Here is a 25,574-nt window from a genome sequence, read left to right as displayed (position 1 = left end):
ATAACAATAAAACCGATGAAACACTACTTTTGAGCATCTGTTTTCGTGGAAAAGCAAGCGTGATAAAAAATTGGTTTGGTTTTGTCAATTTCAATTTCTTACGACACAATTTTCAGTATTTGAGAATATTATTTTCAATTTTCAATGCAAGAAGTTTATATTAGAAAATCAAAGATGATACTGGAAATTTCAGTTCATTTCTGGCAATAAACAAAACGAAAATTGAAACTAGCAGTCAAAATTCAATTTTCAATTTTTTAACTCGAAAATTGAAAATTGAATATTGCCATCGAAATTCAATTTTTTGACCAAAAATGTCGTCAAAAATTGAATGAACGAAACATGCACACACGGTCTTTACTTTTTTCAGGTAAGTCTTATCAATTTTATTCCATTCTTATCGCTTTTGAAATTTAAAATCAAGTTTTTCCATATAAAATTTTCCAATTGAAACCACTTTAGTCGGTCAAAAATAATTATTAAAATAATTTATACAATATCTCCAGCCAATCAAATGCGAGTACTCAATCATGTGAGTTTTAAACGTTTATTTCATTATTTCTCTCAGATGAAGTGGTGTTGAGTTGAGTTTAGGTTGAACTTTTGGCTTGCAAAGTTATATTTCTTCATATTATTTAATGTTTTTATTTTGTTTTTAGAAAAAAATACTTGAAATGGAAACAAATTCAGTATAGACGCAACCATGGAACCATTCTACCTTCAAAATTGTTATCATCGTTATGTTGTTATTGTAGAAAACCTTTCAACTGAAGCCTTTGCTCAATGAAATCTTGTTGCAGTCGGTGAAGTAAATTTTTCTGGAATTCCAATGGAAAGTATATCAATGCACGACGCTTCAGAATGACAGACTTTATCGGTGGCTTGAAAACTTAAAACTCATCTTCTTCGCTACATACATATACAAAAATTAAACTCGGAAATCTAATAAAAATAAACGTGTAGGATGTGTAAAATAAATCGAGAATAACGCAGTTTTAATGATACACACAACTGATTATTATACACAAAATTTCGTATGTGAGGCTCTAATAAACCAATAAAGACTCGACAGGAATTGGATGGATATTGAGATTAGGGATTCGGCGGATTTTTTTGTAACATCTTAGCTTTTTTATTTTTGAAATGAAACATGTTACAATAAATATATAATGTACTGTATGGTAGAAGAATATATGAACATTTTGTCAAAGAAAATGTTACTTTCTTCATATTTCAACATCTTTTTGTAGTCTTTCTCAAAGAAGATTTTATTATCTTTTTTTCAGATAGTAATTGACTCCTTTTAAAGCTTTTGAAAACCTATTAAAGATGACCTTTAGATTGAAAAGAACACCAGGAAATTTGAGGTTCCAAAGATTTGGGAATTTAGAGAATGTCACATAGTGGCGTTTCCAAAGTTGGAAAACTTGACATTTCCATTCCTTAAGAAATTCCAAAAAAGATGAATTTTAAAACTTAAAAAAGATCAGGAAATTTGAAGTTTCAAAGTCTGGGAATTTAGCGAATGTCACATAGTGGCGTTTCCAAATTTGGGAAATTTGATATTTTCACTATTCTTGAAAGTTCTAAAAATATGACATTTAAAACTAATAAAAAATTCTGGAAATATGAAATTTCAAAGTCTGGGAATTGAGCGAATGTCATAGTGGCGTTTCCAAATTTGGAAAATTTGACTTTTCCGTGCCTCCAGAAATCCCAAAAAATGTGGAATTTCCAGACATTTTTTGGTCTTTTTTGGTATTTCCAATGTACTGGAAATCTCGCTTTTCACCCAGTGTGGTAAAACAAGCTATTCCCATGTGGAAAAGTATTTTTGTTAAGGCTGAAAATTCTTTTGGAAATCTCCAAGAGAGATATGGTGTGCTACGTGAGAAAACTTTTGAAAAAATAAATCACCATTCCTCAACTAGTTGCTCAAAGAACTTAGGTCTGCATTGAGTTTGCTGGTGTTGAAAATATTCATGAAGTGTAAATAAGATGGACAAACCGTTGGCAAAATATAAGATAGGAGAAAAAAGAATCAAAAAGACAATGAAATTGTGTTTTTGTCATTTTGTCTTATTTATAGCGTGATTGCTGTTTTTAATGATTTTCTGAAATTTCGACATGGAAAAAAAGTCAGTTTTTTGGAAATAACTTTCGAACTACTTTTTCAAATTTAATGTATAATATCTCAAAATTCAAGTTAGAGCATCCTCTATACAATAAAAAAAGAATAAACAAAAAATATAAATCCTGAAGCTCACAATATCTCGACAAACCTGTATACTTTTTTTTGGTGCACCCGGTATATATTTTACAAGATAACCAGCAAGAAATTGGGGAGGGTTCTTTTAATGGGATGCAGTTTAAAGCAGTTATAAAGGAGTCATTGTTGTGATTATGTACTTATTTAGATTTATTGCATATAGAAAAACCGCTTAGCCCATCATTTTTATTTGGATGGATATTGTTTATATTGTCATTTTTAAAACTAACCCATCATTTTTATTTATTTAGATATTTTTAGAAAAAAAGAAAATCTTCACATTATTATTTCTTCATGTAACCAAATGTATGCTTATATCTTATTCCCCATGCACGCCGAATTATTGTCTTGTAATTGCCATTTTTAAAGAAAGTTAATCTCCCATTACAGAACTTTTTTTTCATCATAAAATCGACTTACCTAAAATAAAAGGTTCCTTCGTCTAGAAATAAAAGGATAAAAATAAGTAAATAAATAAATAATAGTAATAATATTTAAACATATTATTTCAAAGAGGCCCCCCCAGCGGACCCAAAATTCACGCCATCACGCCAATTTTTTTTCGATTTCACGCCATCACGCCTGAAAATTTGATTTTCACGATCACGCCAATTTTTTTCGATTTCACGCCACTTAATTTTTGCCCACATATATGTGTGTTTGGTCGTCAATCAATTTTTCGGCATTCTCATATGCGTAAGTCAAGATTATATCATTTTTCTTATCGAAAACACCCGAAAAATCCAGATAAAATTTGACCTCTGTTTTTCTATTTTTGACACAGGGGTCAAATTCCAGTTTTTTGGGGTGTTTTCGATAGGAAAAATGACGTAATCTTGACTTATGCATATCAAAAATTGTTGGACAACTGGTCACATTAAAGGGCACCGGTTTGAGGGCTGAGGTATATTTGAGTAAATTGACAAAGCCTACCATGGTTGGGTAACGGAAAAATTTTTTGAATTTCGAAGGGTTCAAAGTGCTATTTTAGGACCCATTTCAATTCAATTTGAAAAATAATTCAAATAATAAAAATAATGGAAATCTTTTAAAAGTACAAGCAGCATGAGGGGCCATGCCCCCTGGTCCCCCCGTTGACGGGTCCCATGGGCATTAATTGTGAATTAGCGTGAATAGTTTTCAAAAGGGGAACGAGGAGGCGCAACCATGGTTTGCGCCGACGGGAGAAATTTTCAATTTAGTATGGCTAAAATCGCCCTCATTTACTCTCTTTTTCCAAAATATGGTTTAAACATCACAGGATTCCTTTGATCAATCTGCTTAAAATTACACCTCATAATAAACCTGTTGCTTCTTTGTTAAAGGCTTTGCTACAAATGTATGTTTTCCTGAAATAAAAGACCTGATATCTTTGATGCACCTATAAGAATAAGCATCTAAGAAAGAGCGGAGAATGTTAGTTACGGAGGAAGCGCAACCATGGTTTGCGCTGACGGGAAAAATTTTCAATTTTCGACCCTCTCATAGCATTCGACTTTATTATTTTGAAGACTAGCTAGCAACTGCTAAAAACAATCGGAAGTTACAAGGATAAATGACAGATGAATAGAACTGTTTGCACTGTTTCTTTTATGTTTTAAAATGAGAGCTATAGGAGAAAATTTTGAAATTTAAACCCTCTAAATTGGCTAAAATGGACTAGAAATACGATCACGCTGAACTGCAAATTTCACGCCATCACGCCTAAAAAAACTCGATTTCACGATCACGTCCGCACTTCATTTTCACGCCATCACGCCGTTTTTTTCAAAATTTCACGCCATCACGCCACGAAAAACCCTCCATCACGCCATCACGCCAACCGCTGGGGGGGCCTCTTCAAAGGTGGCAGTTAGTGTAAGCTATATCTAGTTTTAGTCTTTTACTCTAACTGCTCTCCTTTTTTTTTCATTTCTGTTAGTATTTATCCTCTGTAGTTAGTTTTTATTTTTCCATTTATTAGTTTATTTATTAATTTATTGTTAGCTTAGTTTGGGTTCCTTCCCCCTGGCGGTTTGATCTGGTGGTCCTTTTGCGGGAGGTTAGGAACCTTTAGTTTTGTACTATTCGTTCGTGTTACCTATACTATAGATGAAAAAAATTAATGTTCTAGAAAGTATCTTATAAAAACTCCATCTCATCTGCTTTTTAGGAGCTGGTTCAATTTAAAGTTTTGGGTTAGTGACTAAAACTATCCTTTTTTTATTAGCACTACCAATAGGTTTTAAAAAGACCTTTAAGTATACAACTAACTATACATAACTTAGGAAAATCAAAGTTTTCAATGTTACACCCCAGTTTCAGAGACCCGGTGGGACCCCCGCCCCACTGAAATTAGGCCAAAATTCGTCCTCGGTTGGAAGAATAGACTATACCAGTTTAAACATCATTAAAAAATTGACTGTTTTCAACCCCACTCTAAATTCAATGGAAAAAGATGTATTCCAAAATAATCCCCACTGGATTTTTTGAGCTTGAACAATAGAATTTCTATCCTCATTGGGAGTTTCATAAAAATGATTGTCATCTCACTTCGGGAAGAAATTTTCGCCAGGGCTGTGATACAGGGGTGTCGTATCCGACCTTTTCCGAGCGGGAAATTTTCTCTAAATAGGGCTATTACAAGAAAAAAGTCAGCTGAATCCGTTCGTATTTTTTTTAACATTCCCAATTTTCAGATCTCCAAAAATCACTTCAGTTATTCGATTCATGCGGAAATCCATGTCCAGTGGAAGGCCACCTTTCTCTTTCCAAACAACAGGTAATTTTTTTTTTCTATTCAGCTATTATGTTTTTGGGTTCAAAATGCCAAATCAAAAGAGGTCTTACTTACATCAAATGTTGCGCCTATTATCTGTACTGTGAGGTACTGCTTAAAATTTACAAAATAAGAGTTTCTGTATGAGAGTTGAGAAATCTATTACTAAATCACAAAAAATAATTCAAGAATGTCAAATACCAAAATAAATGGACAAGAGAGTGTTCAGATAAAAATCAAACTTTCATACATAAACATTTCTGATCGCAATATTTCTTACTCCAGTACAAAAAAATCAATACCACCATTAACAAAAAACACAAAATTAAACCAAAGACGCTGAACCCGAAAGCAGTTTTGTTTATCTTTTCACCTCTTGAATGTTTGTCATAAATCGCGTTTCTTCTCATGAGATTGTGACTCTTAACATCCTTTGCCTGTGGTTCTGTTTTTGTTTTATGAGAATTTCCCTCAAAGACGCGATGATTTCCAATAATGTAATCCACATATAAAGATGGTGCCCTTTTCACAGATGATTTTTTACCACTGTTGTTAGATGATTGTGCTCGGAAGTCACTTAAGTGGTAGTTTTTCGGTTTGATTTTAAAATCTGCTGCTATGTTTTCAGACGTCGCTTTAGAATTACTGCTGTGAGTAGTTCTGAACCATGGAAAGTGCACCGATTTCAAGGTATCAACATTAGCCATACTGGCAAACAACCTTTTGCTGCCTCTGCTGGTTGTCTGTTTAAAATCAGCCAGCTGAATATTTTTAGGTCTTGGAAGATGTGTCAATTTCAAAGGATTAGTCATAGCCTTCTTGACAAAAACAATCTTATGTTCATCATAATGCTCACCAGCTTTCTTCAAATCTCTTGGTGCTTTACCTGCAATTACACCAGTAATAATTTGCAAAGTTAGCAATATGAAGAAGGTATACATTTTCTTGTTGACGATCACGTGTCTGGTCTCTAGATCTCCCAATATTCCCAATAACATTGAAATTAATCTTGACCAAACATTTATATAGTTCCTTGATTAATTTTGTAGCGTGAATTTTCTACTGGTTTGTTTTGTAATTGTTTACCATTTAAAATCAAACGTTACATGTACATCGATGTCAAAAAAAATATGAACTTTCAGCAAAGTTTTTTATCGTTTATTTTGAAAGCCAGTTTTGTCGGCTATTAATCAACATATTATTATTACTAAAGTAGTAAAGTGCTCTCCCCTTCTTGTAAATCTCTTTTCCTTAACCCTATTTAAAAGTGTCGCAGTCAAAACGAAATTTTATTATTCCAAATTAATGAGATTGCCGAATGATGAGATACAATCTGTAATACAAAACAGTTCAGTGAGCGCGGGATAATGTTATATGCGCAGGAGCTTATTAGTCAATATATAAAGTAAGAAAGACTACGACCGCGGTCGGAGGCGATCCCAAGGCTTCTCTACACCCCCTTCTCATAATTCCAGTGAGACCCCTTCCCACTGGAAAGATTGGCTAAAATATTGTCCCCAGTGGGAAAATTTTACTCAGATTTCTATCCCGAAGAAAATTATCAAAAAAATCGTCACTGAAAAATATGGTGCTATTTTTTCCATCCTAACTGAATTTTCTGACTTGAAAACAAAGGGATTCAAATCCCCAGCCATAAGAAAATGGGAATACGTTATTTTTAACCCCACTGGCTGAAAAGGGGCTGTAACTCTTTCTTATCATACCTTAATCTTTAAAATTGTTGAGTACCAAACAGTGAGAGGCATTAAGTAGCATTTTGTACAGATTTTTTTTTGTAAGAATATTTTTTTTTTGGAAAATAGACTCAGTTATGCCCCTCTACATATTTTGGAATTTAAAGCTCTAATTATACTTGGAATATGCTTATCTTTCAGGAAAAATGAAATTTATTTTTTTGTAGATACTTTACATGAATTACTTAAAGAGCTTCATAAGTTTAAAACTGGGTAATCAAGAATACTTTTGGTTTTTAGTGTAAAATACTTGAAATCTCGTAATCCATGACCAATGGCCAAAGCATAGTATAAGAAAGCCGCGGCTTTCTTATACTATGGCCAAAGCTTACTGATTACTCTTAGATTATTCCATAGTCAAGTATAGAACTATTTATCTTTTTATTTGGGTAGGATTATAAAAAATTGATAGAGAGTAATGAAATACAAAACTAATTCCCGAGCAGTTTCTGATTACTCCGCGTTGGCACGTATGATTTTTAAAGTTCAATGCTCTTTAAGAGAATCTCCCAGAGTTCACGGACTAATTTGATTTTATAATTTTATAAATTTTATAATTTTATAATTCAATGTGAAAGATTGCAGTCCAAAACCATCTCTACTGGGTTTCGAGCTTGGGACGATAGAATTTTAATCCCCATGATTTGGATTTTGATGTAAACTTTTATCCCCACTATGATTTTTTGATTTTTTGATTTATGTTTTTTGATAAACCAAAATACCCCTGTCTCATTTTCCCATAGCGGGGATAAAACTTTCTATCGAAGTCCCAATGGGGATTGAAATTATATCGTCCCAAGCTGGGTTTCGTAGAGACGGTTTTAGAGTGCATTTTTTTTTACATTGAATTTCGAATGGGATAAAATAAAAGTCAATTCTTCAGTGGGTTTCCACCTACCGGATCTGTAAAACAGGGGTGTTCGAGTCAAACAGAAATATACACATAGATTTCTCAACCTGCTGACTAGGTGAACGGTTGAACGGTGAACTTCCTATCAAAACCTTTACACCTTTCACTGAGGTAAGAATTATATAATCTGTAGCCGTGGCACTCATACAATCTTATATTAAAAAATCGCAATAAACCATTTTGATCTTATTATGAATATACCCGGCATGACTATGTCATTTTTAACTGATGTGTATTATCTCATATCGGTTTAGTTTTTTTGATTTTATCTCTGAGTAAATTGTGTTGATGTACTTAGTAGTTGTAAGTATTGGTCTGAAATAAGGTTTATTAATATGCAGTAAGCTTTTGCTTATTCGAACTTCTATTATTCAAGTCTTTCTATAATTCGAACTTGTTTCAAGTGCCCGTCAAGGAGAAAATAATTTCTTTAATTCAATCCTCTCTGTAATTCGATAAGATTCACTGATTGAGTTCGAGTTAGCGATGGTCAACTTTAAAATTTTATGGGTTTACTCAAAATAAGATTACGCAAAAAATATATATTTTTGTTTCGATATAATTATAGTTTTTGGATGGCATTTTAACCTCCAGTTGATGTATAAATCTTAAAGTCAGTGTTTGAAATGGTTCTTTCTACTCTCTTTACACCCATGTCTCAATGCCCTGGTAGAACTTTTTCCCTCAGTGGGGATGAAAATTTCTATCAAAATGCCAATGGGGATAGGAAAATCTATTGTTTCCAGCTCGAAAATTCCAGTGGGGATGGTTTTAGAGTACAATTTTTTACATTCAGTTATCAATGGGGATAAAATCATAGAGCAATTTCGCAGTGGGGTTGAAATTGTAGGATATTTTTTCCACCGGGGACAATTTTTGGCCTATTTTTCCACCGGGTCTGTGACACAGGGGTGTCACTTTCGAGTTTTATTGATTATTTACTACCGCTTTATTAATGTTTTAAGTTGGAAGATGGGAAGAAAACAGTGGAATAAGGTGTACGTAAAAGACACAACAATGGAAGCCCACCTTTTTTTATATTACTGTAGACCCTCGCTAATTGAATCTTTCTAAATCGAATACAACTTCGCCGTTAACCTCAGCTGTCCTTAGGAAAAACGCTGTCTCAGTTTGAAATCCACCGGGGTGGCTATATGAAAAAAGGTAAATTTCTCCGGATCTGAATTTGAGACCTCAAAATCTCACTCGAACCTTGTGTTTGAACTAATTAATATGTTTATTGACTGGTGTAAGACCATCAGCGAAGATCTGACCGGGTCATTAATACAGGGGTGTTTAGTTAACGCTAAAACCACTTTATACTCTTTTTCTGCACTTCAAAACTCCCCTTAGGGCGGCCCCTTTTGACAAATTATTATTTCTAACAAAGATGAAAATTCGAATTAGAGTGACTTTGCTGTATGTTTTATTCACTCTGTAGACAACCTTTGTTCCCGCTGAAAAGCAATACAGGATTCCAAAAGTCGCGAACTACTGTAGATCAATACTTAGCACGTAAGTTTGTTATATGCGGGTTTTAGGGCCAATGTTCAACCTGTGACGGGCACAAAACTCTATTTTCTCAAACTTTCATACTCAGCTGGCACACAACGTTGTTTCAACGTATCGCTAGACTATAGGCAAAAGGGAGTTTTTTTTTTATATGCAGATTTTAGGCCCAATGTTCAAACTGTGACTGTCACAGAACTATGTTTTCTCAAACCTTCATAGTTACTTGCTCACTTGTAATTGCTCTTGAATACACCTTTTCAACCGTAGTCGCCAATTGCCGCACGGGCATTTTTTTGTTTGCTTTATCACATTTAAACCGTCCCAATCCTTTTTTTTGCACCTATAGACAATAGAAAAATGTGTCAAAAAAGGATTGGATCGAGTTTAGGGGATAATTAAACAATTAAGCGGCACGCGCCTGACTGTGCGACTACGGGCAAAAAGGTGTATATTAGTTATCTTTTTTTATCTCCAGTTTTAAAGACAACATTACAAGATACAACTTTCAAAGTATCCAGTATCATACTCACCAACAACGAAAAAATGTCAAGAAGAGGCAATTTCATCATTTTCAAAGAAGATGAAATATATCGTCTCATTATTGCTCTCATTGTATTATTCTTAAACCTGGCTGAAGTTTTTTTCATCATTTATAAATGGACTATCAAAAAGAAAAGAAAAACAATCTACGAGACATATTTGTTAAGTTTATCATGTGCTGACGTAACGTTTTCATTGGCTAATATGATTTTTTCGACCATGATATTAGCAGATTCTGGGAATCTTATAATCGCGACTATTGGTTACGTCCTATCACTATATTTGTCAGTATCCCACATTTCAGCCATAACTGTGGATAGACTCATCGCCATAATATTCCCATTGACTCACAAACTGAAAGTTCGAGTCAAACATGCTCGAATGGTAATCTTAACTTTATGGTTTGTTTGCATTGGGATTGGAGTAGTGCTCTATTTTGAATACAGGAATAACACATTCGAAAAGTACACATTAATTAGTATCAAGTTTATCAAACTCATAATATACGTTTCAGACATTATATTCATTGTTGCTTACATTATTCTATGTTACATTCTACTTCGACAAGAGAACAAAGCATTGTCATCAACACGAGGTGCAAACACAGAGAAAAACATTTTGGTTCTTTGTCTTTTAACATCTCTAGCGTTCGTTTGCTGCACGTTACCAGTTGCTATTCACTTCACATTACATTCTCAATGGCCAGCCAGACTGACTTATTTACTGGTCGCGAATTCAGGACTGAATTCAATTTTGTATTTCTTTCATGGACGATTTGTTCATATTTATCGGAAACGTGTTAAAACACAACGGATGCAGAAAACAGCATCATCGTCTACGGCTGAATAAATATTTTCAGTTTTGCCAAATGAAATCTGCTGATAGTGATCAAGCTATCAAGTCAAAAAAAGGACTGTTTGAGCCGAGCTGGCCCAAAACGTTCTATTGACGTCCATATAACGTTACGGACTTTGTAAATATCATATGAACGTTAAAACAACTTTTTGTGCCAGCTATGAGTCATTCAAGAAGAGTAATTTTTTGTCGATGGAAATCATGGTTAAGCTCGTCTTCCTAAGTCAACATCTGGTCCCCTGATTAGGAACAATGTTAGTCTCGATAGTTGAAAAAAAGAGAAGAGTGAAGAACGAAGGACGAAGGACGAGTCATCAAAAGATATCATTTTTCTCTTCTAGTAAATGCTTACAGAAGAGCGCTCCACCTTACACGTAATCTTATTATTTGCTATGTGCAATAATTATCATCGAACTCGAAACCAAGAAATGTTATGTCTGTTTATTTCATTACCCTTTTCTATCGTGCAAATCATCATAATAGACTTGAACTAAAAACAGCATTGCTGTTGTACACACGAAACTAGCAAGAAGAGAGTGGTAGAACGGTAGAAAACACGATATATAAACAAGAGACCTCTTGATCATTCCAAGATCAAGATGAGAAGTCATGACTCAAAATAATTCAGAAGATGGCTGGCTTCTGCTCTTGTTATTACTGTTGCTCTGCGAATTCAATGAAGGAAAAGTTATAAGACAACGAAACAGAAGCACAGTGGAAAACAATTTGCGCACTGGCAACGGCGTAGCAAAACAACAGATTCCTTCGAAGTCTCAAGATGTCAGTAGAAACACTATGTTTGCAGCAGAGAAACGTCAAAATCAAATCAAAAGAGAAATATTGGAATCTTTACCGAAAATAACATCATCTATAAAACGAAATGAAAGAATACAGAAATTGCCATATCACATTCGCATTCGTCGAGATCTACAAAACGAACGGATTAGCCTGTATCATTACGGTATGAAGCACTACAAGAAATACGAGGCTAGTGACACGATTTTTGTTTTCAGTATTTTTGTTATTGTCGTTGGTTTCGTTTTCTTTTTGGTTTTGATATACTTATACTGGAATAAACTATACTGTTCTTTGTGGAGTTGACGACTTGAAAAATTTTGGAGCCTCCATATTCTAAAGGTTTTATGCCTAATTTTTAAAATTAGTATTTTGTGAGTAATTTAGTGTAACCTTTTTGAAGATATTACATGTTCAAGCCCATTAAGGCTCAAAATGTTCTTAGAATGCTTTTTAATCTTTTGCCTCGAAGTCTTTTGTTTTGACATAATCTTTTTTAAAGTACACATGGAACACGTCTTTTACACATCACTGTATCAGGGGCCCGGTGAAATCTGTACCGTTGGATAACCCGATGAGAAAATTAAAAAAAGTGACCTAGTTTCTGGCCCCTGGGGTGAAATTGAGTAACCCACCCGGTCAAAAACTTGGAAATTCATTACAATGCCTCACCCCGGTCAAAAATTGCATTGATTAGGGTTATTTAGATTAGATCTATTTAGCCTGGAGATCCATGCTATGATTTATTATTTTATATACTGCTGGTGAAATGTATAGCATGGTGAGAGTTTGAATTTCACAAATCCTAGTGACGGTTGAAAACACTGCTAATCAAATTTTGTTATTTTTTCACTGGTCACACTTTTTTAGAGCAAATGCAAGTTTCGAAATTTGCTTTTTATTTTAGTTAGTGAGGATTCGCTAAATTCGAATTTCCCACTGTAAATTTTCCCTTACAGCTCGTACCCGTCCGATGACAAATTCTTTTTTATGGGCATCCGTGGATTTTAAAACTTCACCCGGTCACTGAGACAGGGGTGTTTTTATACAAGCAAACACGGCATAAAGAGCCAAAGACTTTGATATAAAGGAGGTGATAGCCTTTATTTAATCATTAACGATTGAAGATTTTTCCACGATATATTTTTACCGTGATTTTTGTCGAGAATGTAAATAGAGAATGTTTTATAGTCTTTTTTGTATGAATAAATTCTTCTCGAGATGTATAAATTCATTATTGTCCTCGTTTTCAAACAGATTTCATTGATATAAAATTACATATTCACAATGGCTGCGTTTAGACCAACTGGCATTTGTAATTTGGCATTTGCTCATGAGGGATTCGATTTTAATAGCTTTTCCATTGTATTTTCTGTCATGGCATTTAAGGAATCGTCTTTTTAGAGTCATTACTGAAAAGGTGATTCCCTCAAGTTCAACTTTGACAGATCAAACAATGAAAAGCATGGAATTTCTCAAAAACTGCAGTCATTAAGACTGAATTTTTTGCCGTAGGGCTAGGCTATGGCAAATTTTACAATCTATAGAAAGAACTGAATAAAAAACGTGCAAATACTTTAAAAAATAAAAAATGTCATTTTTCTCTTTGTTTTGGTTCCTTTGTTTGATTTGAAATGGCAGAAAAGGGGATTCCTTTGCTCAAAATGCTATTTCAAATGTCAACGAAATGCCAACACGCTGGCATCATTAGGCATTTGACAAACCGAACAATTGCGCGGAACAATAGAATTCAAAAGAATACTACAAGCAATTACAAATGCCAGGCTGGTCTAAACGCAGCCAATGATAATTGTGTTGTTTACACCTCACGAGACATTTTGAATTTCAAGTACTTTTATTTTAGAGTTCATGTTTGCCTTTTGGGAATTTAAATTAATCTATATATTAATACGCTAAAACGTGTGTGTTTACGACGTTTTGTAAAAAGTTTTTGAAAATCTAATAAAGCTCTACAAAGCCTCCTCTTCATGGTGTTGAACGATCATATTTTTACACCTTATGCAGATTTCCTACCACCAGACTAACTTTCAGATCCCAAGATACTATTTTCTATACAGCAAGTTTGGAGCTTGATGGGTTAAAATCAACCTTCTTCCCAAATTTTATTTTTCATTTAAAAAAATTCTTATCCAGATGCTCTTTAAAACTTTCTGTTTACAATAGCGGCTCCCTATTACTTTCAAAACTTTTGAAAGTCTTTCAAAGTCACCCTCAAATGTCCCACTACGATGGCTACCCATGATGGCTAAGAAGATCTAAAATATAATTTTGCTAAGCCCATTACTTAATTGTGGTTAAAAATTGCAATGCAATGTTATCTTTTTTCTCCTTCATTTCCTAATATCAAAATCATATCATCAATCGGCGGCTATCTTTCTTCTGTTAGAGCTTTTTTAGATGTGTAGTGATTCACTGGATTGGGACACGCAGCGTGCGACGCTGCGCATACGGCTAGTTAAATTTATGCATCTCGAGAAAAGTGTATTTGGCTCTAAAACGAGAATTGTGATAGAAACAAATTTCTTCGCTCGACCTTTCTTGACCATTTAATGGGAATATTCAAGTGTATCGCTAGAAAAAAAACTGGAAATTTAGGAAACCGTACTGAATTGAAGCAAAATAATATTAGGAGCCTAGGAAAAGTTTTCGTTACTCGACCTTTCTTGACCATTTAATGGAGAAGTTAAAGTGTATCACCAGAAAAAAACACTGGAAATTAAGGATACCCTACTGAATTGAAGCAATTAATAAGAAACTCTCTTCAATCCGAATGGCATATAATACACCTTATGAATTTTAGCAAAAAAGGGCTGTAGCTTCTAAAAGCGTCACCGAGACAGGGGTGTCGAAATATAATGATGGCCATTCAGCTAGAGATAAGAAGCCATTTAAAAAAAGAGATAATCAATTAGAGTAGCCATGGTATATGTTGCTAAGTAACCGATCTTTGATAATTTATTTTGTGAAGCAATTATTGACATTACAATTTCCGACAAGAAAAGAAAGGAAAGCAAAAAGCTTCGCTAACTTCAAACTGTTTTTTCTTGGTCGATTGAACTTTAAACTTAAGATTGCTGTGCTAGTTATGCTAGTTCCATTCTATTCTGACAAAATAAATTTTCAGCGTATAGAGAGAGAATTCAATTATAATGTTTGGAATTGTCAGTTGTTCAGAAACTTTTGTTTCAGCTATAATAACCAAAGATATAACTTATTGCAGCTTGAGAGTTTTCTGAAAAGCTGAAAGATTGGAATAGTTTCTACTTTCATTGAAAGCACGCATTTAAGTGATTTTGTTGTACTTCATTTCAAGGTACTTGTACATTCTATATTGTTTTGTTGCAATTTCATTACCTTTGGCTTACATATTCTTTTCCACCCCTGTCTCAGTTAAGGAAGTGCTAAAGATGACAACAAGGGGCTCTTCCACAAAATGTTTGTACATGGGGGGAGGGTAACCTTGCTCTATTTAGGGTAATTTTTCTCTGTTTTGGGGTAATTTAGAGTGTCCAGGGGGTCAACTAATGCTTGTCCATGGGTAAGATCTGTTGTCCGTGAAGGTCATTCACTCTGTCTGGGAGTAAATTTAAAAAAAATGTTATATCCTCCACCCTTCTCATATTCATTTTTCTTTCTGGAAAGATAATTTTTTCTACCATAAATCTTTCCATTGCGCAAGAGCTGGTAGGATTTTTTTCAGCAGGTGAAAATATCATGAATGAAACTCGATGGGGATTGATATTCTCATGTTTAGTAGGGATTGTTATTTGCTGGGGACGAAGTTTTGGCGAAATTTTCCAGAAAGGGGTGTAGAAATGACGGTAGATCTCTGTGAAATAGACGCTTCATTCTGCTGAAACCTGAGGTTTGGAACTCACAAGTATAATATTTGTTAAGAAAAAGGAATAACAGAGGTGCCAATATAATAAAATCAAAGTAGTTAAACAAGTTCTTTTTAGCTGAAACTATAGTTTATGTATTCTATACAATATAATAGAGGAAAGTAGCATGTAATGATATGGTTCAAAGAGAACTTTAACACACAGATATAAAAAGTTTTAAAGCACTGGGGTTATCTTTTAACTATGAATGAATAAAACACATAAGATCGCATAACACATAAGAACACATAAGATAGAAATCTCAAGTTACTTGTGAAGTGCTTTAGGCGTTTGATTAACTTTTTTTTAAGTCAGAGAGAATTCTCTGTGTATTATCATTACTTACAGCCTTGTGTAATGTAATGTTATTTTATGTGTCGTATTACGTTGCGTAATATCTTGTTATTAATGCAGATATTTGATAAAATACCTGTGATTGATTGATTGATTTTTATTATACGTTATAATATAACAAATTATTGAGGTTTTTCCTCGCTTCCTAATAACAAAGTTGGACTTTGAACTCTTAGGTTGAGCTTTAGATTGTTCTCTGTGTTGAGCTCTAGATATAGTTGTGTTAACTCACTTGAAACAAAGTTTCAGCTCGTATATTTAAAGGAAAGTTGTATACTCTCACCATACAATAATTTCTTACCATCATAGGTATATATTTGTAAATTGAAATGACAGCAGGGAAAAAGAACAACAAGAATGACGGTCCAAATAAAGATGACAAAGTCTCGTACACTCTCTCAGAGAACGAAGTGCATTCTGGATGTCGAGAACGCTTTTTAACCAATGGATATCGATCCGAAAACATGACCGTTAAACAATGTCTCAAAACACCTTTCATTTATCATTGTAATGAAACGTTCAATATCTGGACTCATTTTATCCCATTCGTATTTTTTGCAATCAAATTTGGTATATTGTTCAGTACAGAAATGCCAATAACAGATACATTCTATTGGCCTTTAGCAGCAAACGCGCTGGGGATTATGGGATTTTGTATCACGAGCTCAATGGCTCATACATTCTGTGCTTTATCGCCAAATGCTCGTTATGTCTGTTTTTATATGGATTATGCTATTATCAATGTCTACTCTGGAACTGGTTGGCAAGCTTATTATTTCTATGGTCGACCTATAGGATCGCAAGGGATTTTCACCACTGATACTGCCCATCTAATGGCTCTGGTAGCCTTCAAGATTGGTGTACTCTCAACATTCCAATGCTGTTGTTCAAGACATGTTAAGAATGTTTTGGAACATTTGATGCGTGTATCATCTTTCGTTATCCCTTGGTTATGCGCAGCTTTCCCTTATCTATACAGATTATATAGTTGTGATAACGAATTCGATTGCCAAACAATGTCTTGGGTACCATTTTGGACACACACTGTATTTTACGTTGTAGGTGCTTTGGCATTGGCTTCAAAGCTTCCAGAAAGATTATCACCAGGTGCATTCGATTATGTTGGACATAGCCATCAGATTATGCATTTGTGTGTGGCGATCGGTGGATATTTTCAGTTCGAATCTATTAGAATTGAGCTGTTGGGAAAAGAAGCTGTCCTACGACAACAAGACATCAATCAAATATACTCGGTTTATAATGCAGTATTTGTTGTTTTGACATTTGTTGCCAATGCTGGTATTGCTCTTTATTTTCCTAATGTTAGGAAATACATATTTTCAGAAGATGTTGTTGATGCGTCTAAAAAGGAACATTGAATTTCTATCACAAAATTGCAATCGAAATATTTTGATTATTTATGATATAATGTTGATTATTTCCCTAAATACAACCCTATACATTCATTCGACTATGTTTAATGAAAGAATTTCCGTATGTATTGTGAAATTCATAAAACACCCACAACTTCAGCGGATAGTCTGATATTTTGCGTATATTATGCGCTAATATTTTGGGAATATCAGAATATCAGAGAGGTTGGGAGCTTGACTGGAGTTTATTAAGGCGTGATAATTTTACTTTTTTTAGCACGGAGTAGGATAATGATCAAAATGATCATTTAATATTATTCCCAAATCTGGGTGAAAATATCAAGAGTGGTGCGCCAAACTGAGTAGATTAGTCTTTAGAATACATACGTGTCAGCGTGGAATAACCAGAATTTACTCGGAGATTACTAATTTGCAGTCGGAATGGATGACGGAGCAAAGAGAAAGAATTATGATCCCTTTTTGACAGGGCATAAGATATATGTTGTTCACTATCATATTTCTCCTTTATTTTTATCTCCCGCTATAGCTAAAATATTATCCACCATATTAGCGATTACACAGGGGTGTTGGAGATTGTAAAAACCAATGGAATCTTCTCTACCGTTAATGGGGATTTCAAATTCAGATTATTTTCAACTTTAAAACCAATTGGGATCTTTAAGTTTGAAGGGGTCTAATCGGGTCCATGACAGAAAATTACAGAAAATCTTACCTTTACATGATGTTTTTCAATGTGTTACATTTCCTTTTGGATAGCTCCTGCCCACCATAATATGCGTTGTTGGTAATGAATTGTGAAAGAACGACAATCATTAAAAATCATCAACACTTTTTACTTTTTATTTAAACTGAAATTAAGAAAGCATATAAATGAAATTAATTCAAAAGACAGTCATAGAAGGGGAATTTAAAAGCATAAAATTTTCACAGCTTTTTTATTTAGGGCTCAATGTTCAGGAAAAACAAAATGCAATGATCAGTAGGTGATAACATCCAGTTGACTTTTTTTAATATTATTTGGCTGATAACATAACAGGGATCTTCATCAAAATTTCAATACTCTTAGGTTCCAAATAAACGGCGGGGGGGGGGGTGGAAAATCTTCAAAGTTTTAATAAACGGGGGGACCTAATTGCCGGGGGGTTAGAAATTGTACTTCTGAAAACCAAAAAATAGGCTAAAATCAGGCTTTTTGGAGCAAAATAAGGGGACTTCTTTTTGCCAACTGAAAATATTCCTAAAAATTTATTAAAAGGGGGGTCCTAATAAGGTTCGGGGGGTTGGAAAACTTTCGAAAAATTTACAAGCGGGGGGGGGCGATTTTTTGGAACCTAAGAGTAAGTTCTGACCAAATTAAAAGAATTAAAATGACAAAATCTCATCAAATATACTTAATCTGATGTCTAAAATGGCGAATACCAATCAAATTGAGCTTTGAGGAAAAGAGCTCCACTGGAGCTGTGAGACAGAGGTGTATGATAATATGAATTTCTTTATCAAATTATCAAACTAGGTTAGTAAAAAATGAACATAGCCTTAAAAAACAATTTTGTGTAGGATAATATTTAATGAAGTATAATAAATTGAGCGAAACTTTCAAATCATATATGAATAATTTGCTATCTTACATGAAAATGATTCAACTCTGAAATTGTACTAGAAAATACCAAAAGAGATTCCAAAAATATGCATGATTGAGCTTCTAAAACTATCATCCTGTTTCAAATAGTTTCGTATACACCATCAATTTTTATGTCAATCTCAAATCCTTGCTCCTCGAAATTGCGGTCGAACCACAGAATGTTAGTGATTTTCATCTGTTTCATAATTTGACGAAACTCAACTTCATTCTCCTTTGTTAAATTTAATGCCTCCAAACAAAGGAAAGTTATTGTCACAGGAAGATCCTTGAATAAAGCAAAATCACTTGGTGACATCTTATAATCAGTATGATGATCTGGTCGAATTTTCAATTCCTTTAACGATTTGATCTGAGATAAGATGTTTACGATATCTCCAACTTTTCCCTCTTCAACTCGGAAATTATCAGTTGCAATAGATTTGAAGGGTAAATCAGTCAGTTGTTCCATAGGAGGAGGAACAATCTCATCTCTAAAATCTTCATTGCAAAATCGAAATTCTTTAAGATATTTCATTTTTCTCATGACTTTGACAAAATTAAGAAGTTCTGGGTTAGTGGAAACTGCTAAACAACTGGTATCAATTAATATGATTTTAATATCAAGCTTAACCATCGATTCCAGGTCTTTGACAGTAAACAAATACGATGGATGTAAATTATCCATGATAACTGTGCAGTTTTTGATGGAAGCCAAAACTTTCATGAAATCTTTGACATTCTCTTCATTTAAATCAAGACTAATGACATGTAATTCAGATATGCGCACCCTTTCAGAAAGCAATTTGAATTCCTCAATGGAAAGGGCACGTTGTCGGTCTTTACTGTCGTAAAAATAGGAGCCATGATCAATAATCAGCTCCTCCACTTCAATTGAACTAAGGATTGCCAAAAATTTATCAAAATCTTGCTCACTTTTTATACCAAACGTATTTGTATGTATAATAACAGGGACTTTTAGAAATGGTAACATTGATTTTTCAGGTTTGTAAAATTTGCCGTAGTATGTATCGATATGAAGAAACTGGAGTTGCGGTACCAAAGCAACCATTTCGAGCCAATTGCATTTAAAATCTCGAGTATGCAGCTCACGAATCGGAAAGCGAGAAATCTTGTGAAGAAACTCAAGATTTTTGGAATCGTTTGTATATCTTGGTTTTGACCAAAGTTTTGACAATGTCAGTTTGTTTATCCTCTTTGAAGTGAGAGAAAATTTTTGGGCACTTTTCAAATCCAAAGAGCATAATACCATTTTCAAAATTTCATTTGGTAACAAATCTAACGATTCCATTTGTGATATCACTTTATATAAATTTTGGTTTATTTTGTTGTGATTAGTAACTGATATATCTGAAATGAAAAATAAGAAACAGCAGTGAATACAGCCAGACATGAAATTTTTCAAGTCCTGAAATTAAATGAAATTTTAAACCCCTATGTTTTAAACTTTCATTCTCTTCTACATAAGGAGACTTACTTCTAATTTCAGAACTTGAGGTAATGTTAAGGTAAAATTTCAGATCCAAAACTTTCCTAGTCAACCCAGGGTAGCAAAACAAATATTAATAAAAAACAGTCTTAAAGTTCTTGATTTGTCTAAAGGATAACCAAGGATTGTCCTTGATTTGAATACCAGGGTTGGGTGTAGAAACTTTTCTATACCCTATCTTTAGGACTTATTTTCAATATTATAAAAAGTGCTTGAGCTAGATAATTGAGATTTTGGTTGATTTTTGTGTTTTTTTAGTGAAACACAAATAATTAACCAATTATATATGTCTCACAAACGTATGTGGACACTTTATATTAGTTTTTTGACTTTTTTTCCGTACCCATTATGCCATGTTATAAAGTTATACACCGTTGGAAAGATATTTCCAAGGAGAATAATCTAAAAGGATAAAATATTTCTGAAAAATTAAAAAAATGAAGAAGAAAAGTGAAGATGAACAAGCAACATGCTGAATGGACCTACCTGATGATGAAGGTTAGATAGCAATGCGAAAAGAAAAATTAAAAAATCAGTCAAAAAATATTATAGCGTTTAGCGAAAATGCATAACGCAATAAATTCATCATTGATTGTTGATGGGGGGAGAGGGAAGGGTTGTAGGGGAAAAATAAATAGAAAGTTCTGGTCGCAAAAATCAGTTTTATTGACAATTGAATCATGCTTATTGATGGTGAGCATTGTTATCAATAATGTTTTTGTGTGAAAAACATAGAAATACAAGGAAAAAATCTAATGAAAATCTTCAAAAACGGAGATTTCCGGCATTTTCAACCGAAAAAAAAATTTCTAAAAAAACGAACTCAGCCATGTTTTGCGCATTGCATTTTCTGCAAAAAATCAGAAAAAACTTTTGATGAAAATTCGAGAAAATGTAAAAAAGCCGGTTTTTCCGGCATATTTCCGGCATTTTTCGGCCGGAAAAAATGTTTTCCTAAAATCGGGCTCCGTCACATTTTAGGTATTGTCATATTGCATCAGTGTGCAAAATTTCATAAAAAAATATAAAGTACAGCTCGAGAAATACAAGAAATACTGTCTTTCCGGCAAAAAGAGGTTGTTCCGGCGATTTTTAAATAGCTCCGGCTTCAATAATCAATTTTATTGAAAATTGAAACATGTTTGATGGTGGGCATTGCTATTAATAATGTTTTTGAATGAAAAAACAACCAATTGTAAGGAAAAAGTCCAATGAAAATCCAGAAAAACGGCGATTTACGGCATATTTACGGCATTTTCGGCCGGAAAAAAAATTTCCTCAAAAATCAAACTCGACCATGTTTTGAACAATATTAATACGCATCTTTGAGCAAAAAATCAGAAAAAACTAATGATAAAATCTCGAGAAAATGCCAAAAAACAGTTTTTCCGGCATATTTCCGGCATTTTCGGCCGGAAAAAAATGTTTTTCGAAAATCGGGCTCCGTCACTTTTTAGGTATTGTCATTTTACATCAGTGTGCAAAATTTCATAAAAAAATATAAAGTACAGCTCAAGAAGTTCAAGAAATACTGTTTTTCCGGCGAAAATCGGCTGTTCCGGCGATTTTTAGAAAGTTCCGGCTTCAAAAATCATTTTTATTGACAATTGAACCATGCTTGATCGTGGACATTGCTATTAACAATGTTTTTGTGTGAAAAAACAACCAATTATAAGGAAAAAGTCCGATGAAAATCTGCAAAAACGGCGATTTCCGGCATATTTCCGGCATTTTCGGCCGGAAAAGAATTTTTCTCAAAAATTGGACTCTGCCATGTTTTGGGCATTGCTAATACGCATCTTTGTGCAAAAAATCTGAAAAAACTAATGATAAAATCTCGAGAAAATGCCAAAAAACCGGTTTTTCCGGCATACTTCCGGCATTTTCGGCCGGAAATGATTTTTTTTCGAAAATCGGGCTCCGTCACATTTTGGGCATTATCATTTTGCATCATTGTGCCAAAAATCAGAAAAAACTAATGAGCCAATCTCGAGAAAAGCTGGTAACAGACGGACAGACGAACGGACGAACGGACAGACGAACGAACGGACATCGGTTAATTTATAGGACCTCCAAGGTAGGTCCAAAAACAGGGGGGTTGGAAAAATTTTTCAAATCAAATAAACGGGGGGGACCTAATTACCACGGGGGGGGGGGTTTGGGTTGGAAAATGGACCTTTAAAAACCCTAAAAGGGGTCAAAATAGACTAAATTTAGGCTTTTTAGAGTAAAACAAGGAACTTTCCTTGGTAGCTGGGAAATTTTTCAAAAATTAATAAACAGGGGGTCCTAATAAGGTCCAGGGGGTGGAAAAAAATTGAAAAATTAGCAAGAACCCAAGGATGCTCAAGGAGCTTGCCGAATACATCGCAGAACCGATTTTCCTGATAATGACAAAATCTTTCAATGAGAGTTGTCTTCCGAAGGACTGGAAGCTTGCAAACGTATCACCTGTCTATAAAAAAGGAAACAAAAACATAGCAGAAAATTATCGTCCAATCAGTTTAACATCTATAGTTTGCCGAATAATGGAAAAGATTCTCAAAACCCATATTATGACATATCTTGATCAAGAGAAATTACTATCTAGCAAACAACATGGCTTCATCAACCGCCGGTTAACTGTAACACAATTACTAAACTACCTAGATGCTTGCACCGAAGACATTGGAAACGGTAAAGCCGTAGACGCAATATACTTTGACTTTGCAAAAGCATTCGACTCAGTTCCTCATCAACGTCTCCTAATCAAACTGGAAGCATATGGGATAAAAAACAAGTTGCTTGAATGGAACAAAGACTTCCTGAAGGATCGATCCCAGATTGTCAAAGTAAACGGAGTTGAATCGGTGCAAAAAGCAGTGCTCAGTGGAATACCTCAAGGTAGTGTCCTAGGGCCTACCCTTTTTGTTCTCTATATCAACGACAGGGACGGATCCAGGAATTTTCATGGGATAGGCTTAATTTCAGTTCATGATTACCGATTTCCCCGATTTCCCCGATTTTTCTTCATTACCCCGATATTTTCCCCGATTTTCTTATTTAAACAATTTTTATCTTGAATATATGAACGTTTAAACGACTATTTGGAAATGATAATGACTAAGATTTTTTTTACAAAAAATGACTAGTTTGAAATATGAAAGATACATGTTTTAGCATAGAAATTAAATGAATTCAAGAGTCTAAAATATTTCCAGACCCCATTCTTCGTCTATCTTTGTCAATGGCACGTAAAACTTTTCCAAATAGTTGATTTCAGGAATCGTTTAAAACCCCCTTGAACTTTTTTTTTTGTCAAAAGAGTAGCACAATAAAGACTTTTTGAAAAGCCCATATATCATTATAAGAAAACTTATGGTTGTCAAAGATCATAAGCAGATAAAGGTTTTCTAAGGGCTTATAAAATTTTTCGACAGCCAAAAGCAAAAGATAACATGGCACGTTTTGTAGAATATTATAAGAAATTTGATTTTGCTTTCTGTTTCTTGTAATTTGTCTTCCATAAGTGTCTTCTTTTTCTTTACTTTCTTATAAAAAACGAGACACCTGTACCTTATAGGAGCAAATTATATAATTGAATGAGAAGTTCTTTTGTTTGTTCGAACAAGAATTTCCAAAATTTACTCAAAAGCGATATCATTACGTTTATGTTATGTTTTTTTATGGCTATGAGGGGAAAAATACGTTTTATGTAGAGAAATATTTGTTTTGATTTTGCTGAACCCCGTATAGTTATAGTTTTAGCCGAACTGGACACTAGACTTTAACTTGACTGGTTATAGTCGTAGTACAAAGTAGCGGACAAATAGGAATGTATTCCCTTAAAAACTTTCTTACGAAAGTCGAAAACAAAGAAATAGACAAGCTACACTTTTGTGATATAGCCCTGCTGGAATAAAAAAATCCTACAGGAAGTATAAGAAAAATATTATCGATACACAGTGAGAAAAATCCCCTGAATTTCATCCTAAGTTGAAAACTACTGAAGTCTTAGTTCCCAATCTGAAAACACATTAAACTGTGAGAATCTCTGACTAGTTTATCCATCTGTAAAATAGAACCCACGAAGATCCTTATCCATTAAATCCATAATCATCCCTATCGGCAAATTACTCTGCAACTACAATATTTTGTTTGGCTGGTGAAATAATTCTCACCCATGCATCCATCTATCCACTAAATGAAATTCCATATAAATTCTAAGCAGGTTCAAGTTGATTATTTCTTACACTGTCTAGTCTAACATTTCAATCTCAATCCAACATCAATGAAAATTCTGTCTTATCATAAAAAGTGAACATCATTCACGTGCCCCCTATAAAATTGGATTTGTTTTTATTTCACTTTCGTTTTCAATGAGCCTCCTTCTATGGGCAAAGGCGATTTTTTTACCGCTAACTGCAACTAGAGAAGTGTTATTTTCTTTATCGAAAATAACTACTTTGACCATAACAGAGAGGCTCAACTCGAATTTGCCTAGAAATTTTACTCGCCAGCCTTCCCAAGCAACTCGCAGGCGAGTTTTCAAGAAAAATCGCGGGAAAATCGGGTGGAAATCGGGTTGAAATCGGTTTAAAGGGAAGTAGCGCTATCGTCAGGTGTACATAGTTTCTTTAAAAAAGGGATTTTCAGCCAGTAAACTTAGTTGAATGAAATAATGAAAATTGGAATTTTCATTCTAGAAAAACCATCTCAGATGGAGATTTACTATTTTAGTGGAAATTTCAAGAAGGCTTCAGCCTACCTAGCCTACCCCTAAGACCGACCCTGAACGATCTACCAGAATCCGTTAAGTCAAAACTATTCCTTTTTGCTGACGACACCAAACTCGTCAATAAAGTGGAATCAGTTGAGGATGCACTAGTAATACAAAACGATATTAACCAACTACAAAAGAGGTCCGAAACATGGCTATTAACTTTTCATCCTAACAAATGTCATGTGCTAACCCTAGGAAAGCCAAATAATATCAAACATGTACACGAATACACGCTAGGGGATAAAATTCTTGAACGTGTATCATTCGAAAAAGATCTTGGTGTTATCATCGATAAGAATCTCTCCTTTGACCAACACATATCAAATCAGGTGAAAAAAGCTAATTCAATGGCTGGTCTTATCAGGCGGACCTTCACGTACCTCACTCCAGAACTGTTTCGAAAACTGTACGTAACATTTGTCAGACCACACTTAGAATACGCCCAGGTTATCTGGTCACCAAAACTTAAAAAACACGCGAGATTGATAGAAGGTGTTCAGCGACGGGCATCTAAAACAGTTGAGACATGTGGACAGCTAAGCTATGAAAATCGAATGCAAAGAATCGGAATAACTAGTCTAAAATACAGACGCGAGGTAAGTGACATGGTTGAAATCTTTAAACATCTAAACTACTACTAT

At 34.2% G+C, this 25,574-nt stretch overlaps 1 protein-coding gene across 1 annotated transcript; it reads left to right on the top strand.

The window, feature by feature from the left end:
* Nucleotides 1-15,960: 15,960 nt before the first annotated feature.
* Nucleotides 15,961-17,211, top strand: LOC136813004 (membrane progestin receptor gamma-like). The gene has a single exon (XM_067069511.1). It carries the CDS (start codon nucleotides 15,979-15,981, stop codon nucleotides 17,026-17,028), a length of 1,050 nt encoding a protein of 349 aa, XP_066925612.1. The 5' UTR covers nucleotides 15,961-15,978; the 3' UTR covers nucleotides 17,029-17,211.
* The last annotated feature ends 8,363 nt before the right edge of the window (nucleotides 17,212-25,574 follow it).

This window comes from Clytia hemisphaerica, unplaced genomic scaffold, assembly GCF_902728285.1.
Source record: "Clytia hemisphaerica strain Z4C2 unplaced genomic scaffold, Clytia hemisphaerica genome assembly, whole genome shotgun sequence".
NCBI lineage: Eukaryota > Metazoa > Cnidaria > Hydrozoa > Leptothecata > Clytiidae > Clytia > Clytia hemisphaerica.
Note: the sequence above shows the minus strand (reverse complement) of the source record. Positions and strands in the feature narration are given on the sequence as shown.

Excerpts from the sequence above, each read along its gene's own strand:
- LOC136813004 (XM_067069511.1), top strand. The coding sequence starts at position 15,979 with ATGACAGCAGGGAAAAAGAACAACAAGAATGACGGTCCAAATAAAGAT.